The following is a 19,424-nucleotide window of genomic DNA, read 5'->3' as shown; positions in this document are numbered from 1 at the left end:
CTCTCTTCTCTCCTGTCTCTACCTTCCTCTCTCTCCCAGGACAGTGTCTCATATCCCAGACTGGGAACTGGGTTTAAGCTGTGTGAAGATGACCTTTTGATTCTCTTCCACTTCCCAAGTGCTGGGGCTAGAGGCGGCATGTACTATCATGCTCAGTTTTTGTGGTGCTGGAGATCTAACCAGGACTTCTTGTATGCCAGGAAAGCACTCTACCAGACTGACCTCGATCTCATAGAGATCTATCTGCCACAGTCTCCTGAGTGCTGGGATTAAAGGCATAGGCCAATGTGCCTGGTCAGCAAGAAATATTTTTAAATAGTCTGACTAAACTATTAATGACCAAAGAAAACCACCTGTTAAATTTGGCTTCTAGAAGACCAGAGGATTCTGTGGAGTTATACAAGCTCTATTTGTTTCATGAAATGACTTCAGTTTCTTAATTCCTTGCAGGCTGGACAAGCTTAAGTAGTATTAGAACCAACATTTCCATCTGTTTACTATTTAGATTGTATAAAGTTTTGGGTAGGCCTGATAGCTCAGTGGATAAAGGCATTTGTCCCCAAGCCTCATGACCTGAGTTTGATCCTTAGGACCCATACAGTAGGAAAGAACTGACTCCCTTAAATTGTCCTCTGTTTCTTCACATGCATGGTGATTATGTAGGAGTCCCCCCCAAATATATACATATATGAAAAAAAAAAAAACAAAATCAAAACTCCTGCTGGGTATGGTGGTACCTGCCTTCAATCCCAGCACTCAGGAGTCAGGGGAAGGCAGCTCTCTGTGAGTTTGAGGCCAGCCTGGTATACATTGCTAGTTCCAGCCCAGCCAGTGCTATGTAGTGAGAGCTTGCATGAACAAAAAAGTGGGAAGGGGGTGTGAGCTCGAGAGATGGTTCATTGGTTAAGAGCACTGGCTGCTCTTGCAGAAGACCTGACTTTGGTTTCCAGTAACCACATGGTGGCTAACAACCATCTGTAACTCCAGTTCCTGGGGATCTGATGCCCTTTTCTGGCCTCTGCACACACACGGGTGCACTTACATGCACGCAGTCAAAATAAATCTTAAAAGATCTTTACGCTCTCCCTTCAACCATGACCGTAAAAACTAAAAATCTATGTGTTTTTTTGGTTTGTTTTTGTTTTTTTGGTCTTTTTGAGACAGGGTTTCCCTGTAGCCCTAGCTGGCCTGGATTCGCTATGGAGACCAGGCTAGCCTTGAACTCACAGATATCCACCTGCCTCTGCCTCCTGCGTGCTGGGATTAAAGGCGAGCGCCACCATGCCCAGCCTCTAAAAATCTATGTTTTTATTTTCATTCTATTTGTTTTGAGCTTTGGGAGTATTAACTAACTTTAGTCTACTTACCCATAGAGTTTTCTTCCCTTCCTACTCTTTCTCTCTCTCTCTCTCTTTTTTTTTTTTTGGTCTTTTTGAGACAGGGTCTCCCTATAGCCCTGGCTGTCTCTCTCTTTTTTAAAAAAAATCATTCTTTTGATTCTTTCCTAGCTTTTGTTTAGAATAATTACATTTTCTCTACCTATTGGAAAAATCTTTGACATGTGGGAGATGTTAAAATCTTCACCTTTCCCAGGTGTGGCTCTGGAGAATTTATTCAAGCCGTTCAGTGGAGGCAACACTTGACTCTTAATTTGTGAGAATCGAATCATTGCTGATTGTTTGATTTACTGTTCTACATTTCTAAAGATTGGTTTCTTTTGGAACTGAGACCCACTTTGAAGTGAACAACTGCTTTATAAGCAGGTTTGTTTCTTGATTTGAATTCATGTCATTCCATTTTAGACATTTCCCAAGTGATAGATTTGAAAGTGATGTGTGGTGAAGCTTATTCTGATGAGCCCTATCTGCTACTTTTTGAAGCAGCTAGTGGAGTTTTTCTTCGAAGCAGGGGTTCTGTAATTAACAACAGCACCATATCACCTGATAGTATTAACCCAGACCTTGTAAAACCTGTGCTTATTGTGACCCTGGTGTATTCTGCTGGATCCCCATTCAAGTGAAGACAGAATTTTTTTCCTCGTATGCCGTTATGTGCATGTATTTTGTTGTATAGCTATTTATACTTAAGTAGCAGGACAAACCTCCAAAAGTCTTTCCAACATATGTGGAGTTGCAGTCTTACAAGGCAGTTGAACAGCATCTCCTTTGCAGGATGAACTTCTGTGTTTGGAACAGAGACGCATTTTCTACCTGGTCCTATTTTTGGATAGAGAATTATGCAGGTATGTTTACATCAACAACTTGTAAATGGAGGATAGATTTTAGGGGAACGAAATCATTTTCAAACTCTTAAATTGGCAATAAACTTTGCTGCTTTTTTATTTCTTTGCTATCTGGAAGAGTTGTATTCAAAATGAAAATTATTCCATATTTTAACCTTCGAGCTGGCTACTAGTTCTCCTTAGAGACAAGGACAGTTTGTAGTTATTTATAATGTCTAAGAAGAGCAGTAAGGCTGTAAACTCCCAGCATACATTGAAGTTTGGGAGTCATTGGGACAGAGCATTCTGCTGTTAACCTACTACTTTCTGGGACTTGACAGTCTTTCATGTGCCTTCTTGTTCATTGCCAGCTTAACTTTGTATGCATGAACTTTATCAGCCAGTCTATTTCTGTAAAATTCTAGTCTATAGTACTTGGAGAAAAAGGAAAAATAGCCTGTTAGGTACAAACACCTTTCTAATTCTCACAAGCAGCTCAGAATCTATGCTTGCCTAAGAAATACCTATAAACTAGGAAAATCTTAAAGTTATTGCCTTGTACACTAGATTCCATCTTTGCTTCAGAGGTTTATTTATATATAATAGTTTGAAAACCAGTTTAACTCTTTGAGATGAGAGTCTCACTACCTTGTCCAGGCTGGCCTTGAACTCCTGGCCTCAACTGGTCCTCCTGCCTCTGCCTCACAAGGAACTTAGACTATAGTTGCACACCACCATGTGTGGCTTTGACCATTAATTAGAAAATCTACATCTTAGCTTGGTCTAGGAAAACTTAGTTAAATGCCTAGATACATAGATATCTCTATCATTATATGTGTTTGCACATGTTAAAGTATCTTTGTTTTCATGTGTCAGCTTTAAGGAAATCAATGTCAGATAGGAAAATTATAGTTCAAATCTAAGTAAATGCTAACCATCTGCCTCAATTTGATCAATATATTGGAATTTTATTATAGAGAATTTAATTTAAAATAGCTTAGAGGTTTAGACTGATTCTCTGGTAGCTGCTGTAATGGTACTTTTCTATAAGACTTTTTCTAGGAAATGGTCTCTGTATCATCTTGTAGACTCAGGAATTCCTTGTATCCTTGCAGTTTTCCCTTTTCTCCTGTTCTTTGGGATTAAAAAAAAAAAAATTAACCAGAGTATAGCTTTAACATATATTTAACAAATCTTTTATGAATGAAATGAATGATACTTTTTAACTTTTATTGTTATGAAAGTATGCCTAAGGGGCTGGGGAGGTAGAGTGCTTGCCATGCAAGTGTGAGGACCAGGGTTTGTGTCCCCAGAACCTATGTAAAAGCTGGACAGGTTGTGACCACTTGTAATCCCTGTACTCAGGAGACTTAGAAGAGGATTCAGGGCAAGCTGACTAGTTAGACTCCAGAATTTGCAAGAGTCTGGATTCAGTGAGAGACCTTGCCTTAATAAAATGGACAGTGGTTGAAGAGAGGCCCAATATTGATTTTGGGCCTACACGCATGCACACAGGCATGTAAGCGCACACACATGCACTTACACATGTAAACACACATACATGCATGCATACCACATACACATGAAAAAAGGTATACAGAGTTCCCATATCTAAATTTATTCACTAGTTCATGAAGTTGAACTTATTAACTAGAACTCACTAGGGAAAAAATGTATCACAAAGAGGAGTCTAGTTATTCAACAACAGGTTCATAGAACAAATATTTATTGAGTGCATGTTCTGTTACCATTGGTGGCACAGGAAGATGCTGTTCTCTCACGGAACAAATTCTTTTGGGGAAGACTGAATAGATGGGTATGAAACAGAAGCAAGATAATTTCAGTTAGTGGTGATAAAGAAAAAAAGAGGGTAATAAGGTGAAAGAAACAGGCTTAGAAGTAAGGAGTGCCTCAGATTGGGTGGTTGGGGATATCTCTGAGGATACCTAAATGACAGGAATGAGCCAGTTATGAAAACCTGAGGGAGCAGGTGGCCTGGTTCATACTTGTAATCCCTGCACTTGGGAGGCTAGAGCAGGATCACTGAGAATTGAAGGCGGGCTGGGCTACATAGTGAGTTCCAGGCCAGCATGGGTTATAGAGTGAGATCCCTTCTCAGCTCTTCCCACTGTCCTGTAAAAAAACAAACAAGTAAACAAACAAACCAAAGTTCAAGAAAAAGAGCTTTCTGGGCTAAGGAGAGCATCTGTGTGCTCAAAAGTGATTTGTGCCAACAAACTTAAAGGCATATTACCATGAGGTGGAGAGGTATGCTGAGCGTCACCGTCACGGTGGTCAGGACAAGAAGGCTGATTTTACCCAGAGTGGTAGAAGCCGCTGAAAAATTTGTGTCTTGTCTTTCCTATGGATTTAAATTTTATTATTGAGTCTGTGTATATATGGTGTGTGCCTGCATGTGTTTATGTGTGCAGACACACTCTATATGTTAAAGTTAGAGGACAACTTTGTGAAATCGACCTTTTCCTTTTGCTTTTACATGACTTCCAGAGATTGAACCCAGGTCATCAGGCTTACAAGGCAAGCACCTTTACCTGCTGAGCCATCTGACCAGCTGTTCATAAGGTTTTAAATTTTTAAAATTATTTTTATTTTATGTGTATTAGTGTTTTGCCAGCATGTGTATAAGTGTACCAAGTGCATGTAATATGGAGGTGCAGAGCCCCTAGGAGACTACAGGAGGACATCAGATCCCCTGGAACTGGAGTTAAAAGATGGGTGTTAGCCACCATGTGGATGCTGGGAACCATACCTGGGTCCAGTTTCCTTCCATGGGAGTAACCAGTGCCCTCAGGATCTTGTGTAGCTTTTTTTTTTTTTTTTCCGGTCTTTTTGAGACAGGGTCTCCCTGTAACCAGCCACAGCAGGCCTGGAAATCGCTGTGTTGCCCAGGCTGGCCTGGCCTCGATCTCACAGAGATCCACCGGCCTCTGCCTCCCAAGTGCTGGGATTAAAGGCAAGTGCCACCATACCTTTAAAATTTTTTTTTGTATTATTTTTATTTTATGTGTATGAGTGTATTACTTGCATATATGTAAGTGTTGTATGAGTGTATTACTTGCATATATGTAAGTGTACCCATGTCATGCAATGCCCACAGAGGTCAGAAGAGGGCATCTGATACCCTAGAACTGGTGTTATGGACAGTTAGCCACCATGTGGGTGCTGGGAATTGAACCCAGCTCCTCTGCAAGAGCAGCCAGTACCCTTAACTGCTGAGCCATCTCTCCAGTCCCTGCTTTTCATAGATCTCTCTCACTCTCGCTCTTGCTCTCTGTATCCATCCACATGATCATGAACCAGATAACATACAAGAAACCCCAACCTTTCCCTTTCCTTTTTTCTGATTGAGATCACTCTTTGTTGTCCTTAGTTTCATTTTAAGAAGTGTCTCTAAGTTAAAAAAACAACAAACCACAAAAAAAGTACAAAGCTCTGTGTATTTAATATTCCATTGGATTAGACTGAACTACAAAAGGTTTACTTATACCAAATATTCAAACTTATTCAAACCTTGCAACAAAAGATGTCAGTATGACCTGTAATAACTGTGCTTTGGGTGATGAGAAAAAGATATCATTACCCCCTAAGCTGTATATGACTGAGTACTATCTAACAGAAGAAACAAACTCCTTTTAGATCACATTAGTTTCTTGAAAATGAGTATACCCAAGTCTTTTATACAGTTTTTTGTTTTGATTTTTAAATCAATATTTTGCATCTTTGGCATACGTCTCTCAGATTTAAAATAGGACATGGGGGTTTTCTTTACTTAGAAACTGTACAAGGCTTTAATATGAAGAGAAAGAGAGGGGGAAGTAGGCTTTTTAAAGTTCCTGTTTTCTGCCAGAAAGCTCTGTTCCTAGCTCACGCTACATTCCTTATTCATTCATGCTATGTATCATGTTGTACCACCTGGAATTGCCAGTACACACCTATTTTGGGCATATGAAACAAGTTTCATGGTTGAATTTAATATCTTAACAATCTTACTCCTATCGTTTTAAAACTTGTGGGTATAAAGCTAACTCAGCATGACTGAGATATACATCTTTATGCTAATTGATTTTTTAAAATTCTCTGGGTAAGTAAATTAGATTGATGAAGGAATGCTCATGAAATATTAAACAATAACTGCAGAAGCTGTTGTACTTTAGACTTCTCAGAGATTTTCTAGCCTAGCTCAGTATAATCCGTAGGTAAACTACTGGGGCCTTTCCCTTTACTGTAAAAGGAATCTGCCTATATTTGTCTTGAAAGAATTCTGATTATTTAAGATGTTAGACCAAATTAATTATGGGCTATCCCCAATTAATTAGCTCAAAATGATGTGTGTTTCCAAAATGAAGTTGTAATTCCAAATGAAATTATAACCAATCTTTCTTCCTTTGTAGAATAAAGGTATACTTAATACTGGCTTTAAAACTTTTGGGGGGATGGTGGGGGAGATAGGGCACAGGCTAGCCTGGAGCTTGACATATAGACCAGGCTGGCCTCAAACCTCACATAGATCCTCCAGCCTCCTGAGTGCTTGAGAATAAACATTTACTACTATGCCCAACCAGAAATCTCATTTTTACTATACTGGGATTTGATGTTCTAGGCTAGGAATTTATTTGGACCTATGTCATTTATCAAAAAAAACCCCCACATTACATTACATTGCAAATCTCAGCATTGTTTGAAAGGCTATTTTAGAGGCATGTCAAAAAGGAACAACAGCGGTCAGAAGAAGGTGGCCGATCCCCTGGAACTGGAGTTGTGGACAGTTGTTAGTCACCATGTGGTTCCTGGAAATTGAACCCAGGTCCTCTGCAAGAGCAGCCAGTGCTCTTAACTGCTTCCCAGTCAGAAAAGTTAATTAACTTGAATGCAGTTAGGTAAGTGTTTGGGTCATCTAAGTATTTATTTTATGTATATGAGTGTTTTGCCTGCATGTTTATGAGTGCACCCATGTGTGCAATGCCTGCGGAGGCCAGAAGATGGCATCGGATCCCCTTGGAACTGGAGTTACAAATGGTGTTAGCCTTCCTGTGGGTGCCAAGAACTGAACCTGGTTCCTCTGCAAGAACAGACAATCCTCTTCTCTGCTGAGACGTGTTTCCAGTCTCATCAAAATGTTTTTACTGAATGAATACCTTAGTTTCTAGGCAGTCTGTGTTAGGTGGTAAGGGGATAGATAAAAGGAACAGATTAAAAATTCTGTTTAAGTAGCTTTAAATTTTACTGGAGGCATCAGAAGTGTTTATACAGGAAAGAAATATATATTCAGCTGAAAAGGGAACTGTATAGACTGAATAAAAAGCATCTTTTTTGTATCAAAACAGCATTGATACATTTTCTTTTTTACTTATATCTACTCTTCACGGTTTGACCTTCTAGTTAGAAATCATATTTATTAACTTAATTCCTCTATCAAAAAATGGTTAGTGACTTCATGATCTTATAGTGCTGCTAGGAAGCATCCCATCAGAGATGGCCATTGGTTATTTTTTGTTTTATTTTGTTTTGTTTTTGTCTTTACCTAGTAATACTACCTTCGGTATTATAGTTGACAGGGATATGCTGACATGTGTGTATATGTATTTATTGGCCTTATATTGGTCACTTTAGAAACAGGGTGTCCCTATAACCACAGCGGGCCTGGAACTCACTAGGTAGACCAGGTTGGCCTCCATCTCACAGAGATCCACCTGCCTCTGCCTCCAGAGTGCTGGAATGAAAGGAGTGCACCACAACATCCAGCTCTGAATGTGTGTGTGTGTATTATATATATATTAATATAATATATATAATATATAATACATTTTAAATTTTTTTATGTATATTAGTATATTGCCTGCATATATGTAAGTGCACCTATGTCATGCAATGGAGGTCAGAAGAGAGTGTTGGATCCCCTGGAATTGAAGTTACGGATGGTTGTTGGCTGCCACGTAGGTGCTGGGAACTGAAACGGTCCTCTGAAAGAATAGCCAGTGCTTTTAACTGCTAAGCCATCTTTCCAGCCCCTTAAGTATATTTTTTATATGACTCAGGGAGATCTTTCCTCATAGGTCAGGATTTAATAGAGCTACTAGAAATTTTGGTAAGCTTTGGAAAATAAATTTCTCATTAGAGAACTTGGTCAGTCATGTCTTAACTTGTTTGAAGCTATGAACATGTATTTTGACTCTAGTTGTCTCCTGGAAATATTCTCAAACTGTGACCCTCAAATAGATCTCTTCTTTTCTAAAATTGTGCTTCTGCTGAGTATCTGCAGCAGTTGGCATGAGGTGCCAGAGAGTTCATGCAGCACTAGGCTATCTTGCTGATGAATACTTTGCCCATGGTGCCCACTATGAGTGAAATTAATTAGACTTGTGCCATCCCAGTCAATTTCCCTCCCAGCAGGATGTGTGGTTAGAGCTCCTCAGAGCCTGGAATTGAGTCTCCAGTTCTAGCTGCTGGGTTGGACATTTAAAAAAATTAGACAGTAAATGGCATTACTTTTTTTTAAATTTATTTTTTTATTTTTATTTTATGTGTATGAATGTTAATGCCTTGCATGTAGGTAAGCACACCTGTGTCGTGCAATACCCGCGGATGACAGAAGAGGCTGTCGGATCCCTTGGAACTGGAGTTATGGACAGTTGTTAGCTGCCATGTGGGTGCTGGGATATGAACCCGGGTCTTTAAATAATATTTCTTTAAAATAAAAATCAGTTTGGCCAGGCGTGATGGCGCATGCCTTTAATCCCAGCACTTGGGAGGCAGAGGCAGGTGGATCTCTGTGAGTTCAAGGCCACCCTGGTCTACATAGTGAGTTCCAGGACAGCTGGGGCTACAGGAAGACCCTGTTTCAAAAAAACCAAAAAAAAAAAAAAAAAAAATCACTTTGTTGTAATAAATTCACAAATAAAAGGATCATGCAGCTAGATTAAGGCTGCATGATGCTTAAACATTTATCTAGTTCCAACAAAACAGTATTCATTTATTCCTGATTGTAATGGAGCAAGATTCAATAGGGAGGGAAAAAGGAATTAACATAATGCCCTTTGAAATTTGCAGTGATGGGTATTGAACCTAGGGCTTCATGCATGCTAAGCAAGCACCCTACCACTCAGGTATGTCCCCAACCCTGTAAATTGTTCATTGTTAGATGAATTTGAAGGTTAAAAAACTTTTTTTCCCATGATGATTTAATGTGGAGCAGAGCCTCCAACACACACTGTAAGAGCCAAATTTTAAGCTCTAACTTGTAAAATTCACATCTTCATTGCCATGCTGCCTAAAAATAGGAAATTTGAAATTTCATTCTGGCCAGTAATGATTGCTGGGATTTGTAAAACTGCCTAAGGTATATTAACATGTTACCAGACAAACAAGTCTGTGAGGCTTGGTTTCTTGATGTTGTAATGGAATCATGAATTGCATGGACCACTGAGTGCAGTGGTTTGTAAGTTTTAAGTGACATAGCACACCATGTGTGTAAGACTGTTAACTTCATCTGTAATTACAAGTGATGCTTTAATTGTAAATGCTTCCAGGATAGTGTTTTTGATCAATAGAACAGCATTTAATTGCATTTATTAAAAAAAGTTTTACTTGCTGGGCGTGGTGGCACACGCCTGTAGTCCCAGCACTTGGGAGGCAGAGGCAGGCAGATCTCTGTGAGTTCAAGCCCAGCCTAGTCTACATAATGAGTTCCAGGACAGCTTGGGCTATAGGGACACCCTGTCTCAAAAGACAAAAAAAAAAAAAAAAGTTTTACTCTAGAAAGGTACAAATATATCTTAGTAATCCTGCCAATGCTTATTACTTAGCGGATGTTTGTGAGTTGAATTACTATTGAATGATTTTGTTGCTTGTACCATCGTCTACCAAGGATTTGAGGTAGATTGCAAAAATATTTGGGAGATAGCTCAGTCAGTAAAGTGTAAGCATGAGGACCTCAGCACCCTTGTAAAAATTCTGACATGGTGACAAGTGTGTGTGATCGTAGTGCCTAGGAGGCAGAGACAAAAGGGTCCCTGGAGTTTACTGGGCAGCCAGCCTAGCTAAACCACCTGCAAGCTCTGGGTTCAATGAGAGATCTTGTCACAAAAAATAAGGTAGAGAGGGGGCTGGAGAGATGGTTCAGCGGTTAAGAACACTGGCTGTTCTTTCAGAAGACCCGGGTTTGAATCCCAGCACCCACATGGCAGCTAACAACTGTCTGTAACTCCAGTTCCAGGGGATCCGACAGCCTCTTCTGTCCTCTGAGGGCATTGCATGACATGGGTGCACTTACCTACATGCAGGCAATACATGCAATAATATACACATAAAGTAAAAATAATAAAATAATTAAAAAAAAATAAGGTGGAGAGCAAAAGAAGAAGGCAACCTATGTTGACCTCAGGTCTCCACATGTGCCAGGCAAAAAGGACAGCATGATCACTTATAAGCTTGGTGACATAGCTCAGCAGGGAAAGTGCTTGCCATGTAAGCCTGACACCTGAGTTCAATCTCTGAAACCCACAGGAAAGAGAGAACTGACTCTACAAAGTTGTCTTCTGACTTCCACATGCACAATGAATATATTCATCCACACACATATCATAAAAACACACATAGAGATTTAATAATAATAACTTAAATGTTTAAAATGTAGATGTGGAAATATAATTCTTCCTTGGCTATTATAAAGTGGAGAATATGGGACTAGAGAGATGGCTCTGCAGTTAAGAACACTTAACTGCTCTTGCAGTGGACCCAGCAAGCACATGGCAGCTAACAACCGCCCATAACTCCTGTTGCAGGGGATCCAGCATGCTCTTCTGGCACGGGTGTACTCACACACACAAAATAATAAAATGCCTGGTCCGTTGTGGCACTTACCTTTAATCCCAGCACTCGGGAGGTAGAGGCAAGTGGATCTCTGTGAGTTCAAGGCCAGCCTGGTCTATCTAGTGAGTTCCAGGCCAGCTGGGGCTACGAACACACAGAATGGACACACACACACACACACACACAAAGTTAAAGAAAATCTTTTAAAAAAATGGGATTCTAATGGGTATGGTGGCACATGCCTTTTAATCCCAGCACTCGGGAGGTAGAGGCAAGTGGATCTCTGTGAGTTCAAGGCCAGCCTGGTCTATCTAGTGAGTTCCAGGCCAGCTGGGGCTACAGGGAACCCCTGTCTCAAAAAGACCTTATAAGTAAATGATGATAATAATAAATAAAATATTCAAAAAATAAAGCAGAGAACATGTGATACAGTAGAACACATCTACTCAGTTACTACAATGTTGTTGTTAAATCCAGACAATACAAAGGATAGTATATTCTCAAGTACCTGTCATCTCAACTGAGGTTTGCATTGTCTTGTTTGCCTCCTGTCATTCAAACACTCATGAGAGATAAAGTTGAAGTGTCTTACTCTTTTCCAATCTCATTTTTTCCCATGAAACTGATAACATTTGTTGGGGTTTTGTTATTCTTGTTTTACTTCTACATGAATCTGTACTAGTACTTAAATTTGCATATATAACATACTGCACTTATCATTTCATAGTTTGTTCTTTTCATTGGCATTGTATTTGATGACCATGGTGTTACAGATCTAGTTTATTATTTTAAATCCTAAAACAGATTTTCATTATATAGAAATAATCCAGTTAGTTACCTGTTCCCTGCTAAAGGATTTTTAGTTTGCTTCTAGCTTTTCATTATTACTGTGTTGTGTTCACCACTCCTGTCTGTCTGCTTGTGCCTAAGTGCAGAGTTTCTCTAGTACACTGGTTCTTGATGGGGTTCCAGGACTAGCACATTAGGATCACCTGGGATCTTGGTAGAAATACAGGATCTTAGTAAAAATGCCTGTCCCAGACCTCTGAATCATGTTCTGGGATGAGGCCAGCAGTCTTAAGAGGTGATTCTGATGCATTCCAAGCCTGGCAACCCCTGCTGCATGTGTGTACTGTTAAAGTGAGATTTCTAAGTCCTGTTATATGTGTACTTTTGACTTTCCTAGATAGAGATGATCAAATTCCTATACACAATATACTTCCTCATTTATTATCTCACTGACGTGTGAGGGTTCCTATATTCATCCCATATGTCCGCAACTTCGTACCTTTTGACTTATATTTTTTAATTTTTTATTACATTTATATATTTTTTGGGGTGTGTGTGCATGCTTCACAGTGTACATGTGGTCAGAAGATAGTTTGTAGGAGTTCATATTTTCCTTCTACCCTGTGAGTTTCAAGGATCAAACTCAGGTCATCAGACTTGGTGGTAAGCACCTTTACCTGCTGAGTCATCTCACGGGCTCACTGGCCATGACTTCAATTTTTTTAGAAGAATTTTGAATTTGATTCAGTTTGTTAGCGGGTCATCCCATTGAGATGTATAGCAGTTTTTTTGTTTTTTTGTTTTTAATGTTCTGAGGCTTATGAGGGAAGAGGGAGAGACTTGGAAATGTGCAAGGGTAGAAATTTGATACTGTTGAGATGGTTATGATTGCCATGAGGAGAATGTAGATTGATAAAATGATGAGTATTAAGCCATGGGTAGTAACAGTGCAAGAAGAAAATCCAGTAAATGAGATTGAGGAATGATTAGCAGAGAGAAGAAAAATCTAGAAAGTCAAGTGGAAGTTTGACTTGATGCTACAGAGAAAAAAACACATCTAAGAGGTGTAAATGTTGCCTTCCAAGCCAGGTGTGGTGGCTTACGCCTTTAATCCCAGCACTTGGGAGGCAGAGGCAGGTGGGTCTCTGTGAGTTCAAGGCCAGCCTGGTCTACATAGTGAGTTCCAGGCCAGCTGGGGCTACAGGGAATCCCTGCCTCAAAAAGACAAAAAAAAAAAAAAAAAAAAAAAAAAAAAAAAAAAAAGTTGCCTTCCAAGAGAGCAGCGGACAGGAGTTAGAACCAAATGAAGGCTGCTCTTGTGTTTGCTGTGAAGTATAGAAGGAGACCAGGGAAACAGGGTCGTTTCCAGTAGGAGTGGAGTGTTTGTGCCCTAAGGGAAGAAGTCTTTGGCAACAAGTTGGTGTCTAGTGTTAACCATGCTATCTCTTCTTCAGACAGCCTTTTCATAGATGTACTTTAATAATATCATTTGTGTAAGTTTATTTGGTTGTTTTTTTGAGACAGGGTCTTACTGTGTAGCTGTGGCTGGCTTGGAACTTGATATGTAGACCATACTGGCTTCTGTCTCACAGAGATCCACCTGCCTCTGCCTCCTGAGTGCTGGGATTAAAGGTGTGTATCACCATGTCCTGCCAGTAATACAATTTTGACTGGGAGACTAACTGGTTTTCTCTGAAGTTAATGTTTAAATCAAGATAGAGCATTTCAGACAGGCCAGAATTTTTCAGACTCTTAGAAGATCAAACAAATAATAGGATAGTAAGCCAAAAATCTATTGAATCTTTTTTGATTATTGGGTCTGACCAGGGTGAAGAAAAACAAATTTTTGCTGCCTGACTTTGGAAATCTAGTCTAACCTTCAAACTGGCGATGTCAAGGGTTCCAAGTCCGCCACCTCCGGCAGAAATGTCGAGTGGTCCTGTGGCTGAGAGCTGGTGCTACACACAGGTAACTATATTTTCACACCATAAATCATATTCCTTGGGAAGATTTGGTGAACAAGAACAATAGACTTGCTTTTCTGTTTGGGTTTCCTGGTTTCTCTGGAATGTAACTGCCAAGTAGCAGAATATAGGTGCTTGTTAGCCTTGCATTCCTTGGGTTTCCACATGCAATCTGAATCACCAAGGTCAATGTTTTGCTATGTCAGTTGAAAGTGGGAATCTTTGACTAGATCCTTTTACATCCTCCTTGAGTGGGGTATTTCTGAATCTGGGAGCCCTATTTGAGATTGATAGCCCCAGGCAACTCAATCGTGGGCTCATTTAAGCCCATGAAGTTTTAAACTCTCCTTACTCTGTCGAGTGTTTTATTGTTACTGTTTCTTCCTTTGTGTTTTTCTCACTCTCCAGCGAGTGTTTCTGAGAAGCTGAAAAGTTGTAAAAGCATTGGGTCACTGTGAGATTTCTTAAAATGTGAATGAAGACTGTCTTCCTGTTGGTCATGCAGATGGAGGGAGGGAGGGGAAATGCTTCAGCCTATTTTTCCACTTTGCCCACTTACTATTTAATTACTCTCTGGTTTTCTGTCAACAGATCAAGGTAGTGAAATTCTCCTACATGTGGACCATCAATAACTTTAGTTTTTGCCGGGAGGAAATGGGTGAAGTCATTAAAAGTTCAACTTTTTCATCAGGAGCCAATGATAAACTGAAATGGTGAGGAAGAATATCTCTAGCTGTGAAAGTTTTAAGTTGCTTGTTTTGCTTGTTGGTTTTAATGGGTGACTACAGAATGCAAGTTCCTGAAGGCAGGGACTTAATTTTGTTCTTATAGTATCTCCAGTGCCTAGAATAAGGCCTGACACACGGTAGATACTCAATTACGATTGTTGAAATAATTCAGGGAGTTTATCATAATTTAGCAAACCTGATCTATGAGGGTAATATAAAGAATAAAGAGGGCAGGTACTAGAACCAATACCAGTTGTCAAGCAACTGTGGACCTGGTGGAAGGAGAGAGTCAACTCCTGCATGGTGTCCTCTGACCTCCATACACATATACAGATGTGTGCACACACAAAATAAGTGTGATTTTTATTTATTTTCGTTTTGAGACAGGGTCCTCCTGTAGCCACAGCTGGCCTGGAACTCACTATGTAGTCCAGGTTAGCCTTGATTGCACAGGAGGCCTCTGCCTCCTGAGTGCTGGGATTAAAGGTGTGTGCCACCGTGCTTGGCCCAAGTGTGATTTTTTTTTAAAAAGTTTTGAAAGAGTGTTAGAGGGCTGGGGATATAGTTCAGTGGCAGAATGCTTTTCCATCATGTACGAGGTGCTAGGTTTGATCCTTAGCACTATAGTATGTGTGTGTATACATATATACATGTATTACATATAAAAAGGACTGGTGGTTACTCAGCTCTAACCAGCTGTATCTATGTGTGGAAAAGAGATGAATATCACTGGATTTTCTAGTTTTTCAAGAAAAGCAAGAAATTAAGTTTTTAAGCATAAAATCTTTTGAATTGCCTGCTTTTTAGACTAGGATGTAGCTCAGTTGGTAGAGTGCTTGCCTAGCATGCATGAAGACTTGGGTTATGTCCCTAGCACTCATAAACTGGGCATGGTGGTGGATACCTGAAATCCCAGCACCTGAAATCAGAAGGTAAACACAGGATCAAGACTTCAAGGACATCCTTTCTGCATAAGGACATTGAGGCCTACCTGGGCTGCATAAAACTCAGTCTTTAAAAAAAGAAATGCTGGCCGGGTGTGGTGGCACACATCTTTAATCCCTGAACTTGGGAGGCAGAGGCAGGTGGATCTTTGTGAATTCAAGGTCAGCCTGGTCTACATAGCAAACCCAGGCCAGCTAGGGCTACAGGGAGACCCTGTCTCAAAAAGACCAAAAGGAAAAAAAAAAAAAAAAAAGCTTGCTTTAAGCAATAAAGATTTGTTTGCCCTTATAGCTAGCAGGGTGATGAGTTTCATCTGGGAGGCCCATTATTAGGTTGAAGACCCCATGTTTCTCCTCTACCCACTTTCCATGCTATTAGACATTTTTTTCTTGAAGACAAGGTCTCACTATGTTGCCCTGGCTGGCCTGAAACTCACAGAGCTCTATCTCTGTCTCCCAAGTGTTGAGATTAAAGGCCTACACCACCACATCCAAATACAGTAGACACCTTGTGTATGTAGCTCCTCTGTGCTTGAAGTAACTATGGGTGTATCCACTACCTGCCAACAAGTCTTTGAGCTTCCTCTGAATTGACTGTATAGCCAAAAGTATATAATTCATGCACTGAATGGGTTAAGTCTGGGTTCCTTGAACAAGTGCCTGTGGCAAGATAAATATGATCCAAGAGTGAGGGTCAGTGTCATCTTGAAGAAAAAGCAGGTAGTTAAGGATAGAACCTGTCTCCTGCAAAGATCAAAAATTGAAACATATCTCTGAACCATCAGTTTGAGCTCTGATAGCTTACTAAAGAAATAATTTATTCATTTAGTATTTGTTGTTTGTGTATATTAAACAGTGTACTACTAAATGTAGAGAGACATATTTGTTCTTTTTTAACATTTTTATTTTATTTATTTTATGTATATGAGTGTTATGCATGCATGTGTGTAACTGCATTGCCCGGGGAGGTCAGAAGAGGGCATTGGATCCCCTGAAACTGGAGTTTGGATGGTTGTTAGCTGCCATGTGGGTGCTGGGACTCAAACCCAGGTCCCTTGTAAGAGCAGTCAGTGCTCTTAACCACTGAGCCATCTCTCCAGACCCTGAGAAATGTTTGTTCTTTGGCATTGTACTTAAATCCACATCTCTGGCATATTGTATAGTGATATATGCCATATATATCTGTACTCTGTAGAGAGGCTCTGGGTTAGACCACCTGTCTGAGAGAGGTGCTGTAATCCTGGCAAGACCTGTATGTACAAGGATACATATGGTTTGTGCATTCTGTGTAGTAGAGTGGTGTCTGAACCATATGCAGTTAAGCTAATGACATTTATAACTTAACTCATTTGAACCTATTAAGTTCAATCTGAATGTGGTTTTGATTCATGCTTAACAGATTGGCATTTGTAACTCTTATTTAGAAGCCTAGCTTAGAACACTCATCCGTAGGAGTTTTACTTTGTGCTTCTTCCACAATACCTCTATTATTTTTAAAAATATTTTATTTATTATGTGTATGTGTGTATTGCCTGCATGTAGGTGAGTGCACCCATGTCGTGCAATGCCCACAGGGGACAGAAGAGGCTGTCGGATCCCCTGGGACTGGAATTATGGACAGTTGTTAGCTGCCATGTGGGTGCTGGGATTCAAACCCAGGTTTTCTACAAGAACAGCCAGTGTTCTTAACTGCTGAGCCATCTCTCCAGCCCCTCCTCTATTACTTTTAATTGTTTATTATTTTGTTTTGTTTCTTTGAGACAGTCTCCCTGTAGCCCCAGCTGTATAGACCAAGCTGGCCTCTATCTCATAGAGATCTGCCTGTTTATGCCTCCAGAGTGCTGGGATTAATGGTGTGAGCCAACATGCCTGGGTAATCTAATAAACCTGTTTTGTTAGTCCACACCTTTAATCTCAGCGTTGGGGAGGCAGAGGCAGGCAAATCCCTGTGAGTTAAAGACCAACTTAGTCTATATATTGAGTTGCAGGCCTGCCAGCACTATATAATAAGACCCTGTGTTTTTGTTTTTGTTTTTTTTTAATGCGTGTATACATACATATATTGACAAAAATCTATAAAAGATTATGTACTGTGGTCATATTTCTATGTTTTCTCTCCCATGGTGATATTAAAAGGCTCTTTGACTTTTTAAATGATTTTTCCATGAAAAATCAAGGGCCACCTTTTTTGAGACTAAGGATTGAAAAACAAACTAGGCTGAAAAACTTTTTAAGATATTTTAGGAAGCCAGGTGTAGTTGCACACACTTTTAGTCCCAGTGCTGCAGAGGCAGGCAAATCTCTGTGAGATCAAGGCCACTCTGGTCTATATAGTGAGTTCTAGGCCATCTGGGACTACAAGGAAACACCACTATCACAAAGAGAGGGAAGAACATAAAAAAAATATTTTAGGTGAAGAAAGATGAATTATTTGGAAGAATATAAAGGAAATGGCAGAGAGATAAGGAATGTGAATGCCCCTTTATTTTTGCTGCTTTTAAAAAGGTGACCCAGGGGCTGGAGAGATGACTCTGCAGTTAAGAGTACTGGGTGCTCTTCCAGAGGACCTGGTTCAGTTCCCAGCACCTACATGGTGGCTAATAACCACCCATAACTCCAGTTCCAGGGGATCTTATGCCCTTTTCAGGCCTCTGGGGGCCCTGTACGACACGGGTGTGCTTACATGCATGCAGGCATTAACAGTTACACATAAAGTATAAATAAATATTTAAAGGGTAACCCAGATTGGGGCTGGAGAGATAGCTCAGGGGTTAAGAACACTGACTGCTCTTGCAGAGGACTTGAGTTCAATTTCCAGCACCCACATGGCGGCTATGAACTGTCCTTAACTCCAGTTCCAGGGAAATCCAAAGCCCTCTTCTGCGGCATTGCACGACACAGGTGCACTCACATACATGCAGGTAACACATTCATACACATAAGATAAAAATAATAAAATATTAACACATACATGCAAGCAATACATTTATACACATAAAATAAAAATAATAAATAAAATATTTATAAATAAATAAATAAATAAATAAATAAATGGTAACTCAGATTGGACTAGAAAAGTAGTTTTCAAGTAGTAGTTAATTCTGAATCAGTCACCTGGTAAGGGACTTGGACTTAAAAAAATGAAAAACAAAATCAAAGAATACTTCCTGTCTTGATTTCTGATGTTCCATATTCTAACTTCACTAGCCTATATTGGTATTTTTGTTTTGTTTTGATTTTTTGTTTTTTGAAAAATCGGAGTCTTACTATATAGCCCTTGCTAGCTTGGAACTCTCTCTCTCTGTAGACTATACTGGCCTGGAACTCACAGAGATGCCTGCCTCTATCGCCCAACTGCTGGGATCAAAGGCATGCACCACCACCCCTGACCTCTATTGGTATTTTTGATCTGCATTTTTTTCTGTTTTGGACAGGTGTTTGCGAGTAAACCCCAAAGGGCTAGATGAAGAAAGCAAAGACTACCTGTCACTTTACCTGTTATTGGTCAGCTGTCCAAAGAGTGAAGTTCGGGCAAAATTCAAATTCTCCATTCTGAATGCCAAGGGAGAAGAAACCAAAGCTATGGGTAAATATTTTCTCTACCTTCACATCCAGCAACTTCATACACTCATAAGTTGTACATTTGATCTGATTTTTTTGATTAACTCTAAATATGACTGTTTTTTATCCCAGAGAGTCAACGAGCTTATAGGTTTGTGCAAGGCAAAGACTGGGGATTCAAAAAATTCATCCGTAGAGATTTTCTCTTGGACGAGGCCAATGGGCTTCTCCCTGATGACAAACTCACCCTCTTCTGTGAGGTAAGTCCCTTACCCTGCTTTGAGACCAGCAATTCCCAGATCTGGTGGGTATTGGTAGACTTAATTGTATTGTATCAAAGATGTGGAATGAGACAAATCCCCAAGGAAGTGTTTCTGTACAAGTGTTG

The 19,424-nt window shown here is 40.0% G+C and overlaps 1 protein-coding gene across 5 annotated transcripts in view; it reads left to right on the top strand.

The window, feature by feature from the left end:
* Spop (speckle type BTB/POZ protein) overlaps positions 1–19,424 on the top strand; it is an 84,353-nt gene that overhangs the window by 43,331 nt on the left and 21,598 nt on the right. For 2 of the 5 annotated variants that reach the window (XM_029566074.1, XM_029566075.1), the window contains 6 exons: positions 2,172–2,242; positions 4,730–4,804; positions 13,667–13,807; positions 14,395–14,516; positions 18,910–19,061; positions 19,169–19,296. In XM_029566074.1, coding sequence (XP_029421934.1) covers positions 13,730–13,807; positions 14,395–14,516; positions 18,910–19,061; positions 19,169–19,296 — 480 coding nt within the window. In that variant the 5' untranslated portion in view covers positions 2,172–2,242; positions 4,730–4,804; positions 13,667–13,729. The remainder of the gene's footprint in view (positions 1–2,171; positions 2,243–4,729; positions 4,805–13,666; positions 13,808–14,394; positions 14,517–18,909; positions 19,062–19,168; positions 19,297–19,424) is intronic. The other 3 variants (XM_008838316.3, XM_008838317.3, XM_029566076.1) reach the window with 2 other exon arrangements.

Source organism: Nannospalax galili, unplaced genomic scaffold, assembly GCF_000622305.1.
Source record: "Nannospalax galili isolate Female #2095 unplaced genomic scaffold, S.galili_v1.0 scaffold95, whole genome shotgun sequence".
NCBI lineage: Eukaryota > Metazoa > Chordata > Mammalia > Rodentia > Spalacidae > Nannospalax > Nannospalax galili.
The sequence above is the reverse complement of the archived record's forward strand: the minus strand, read 5'-3'. Positions and strand labels throughout refer to the sequence as shown.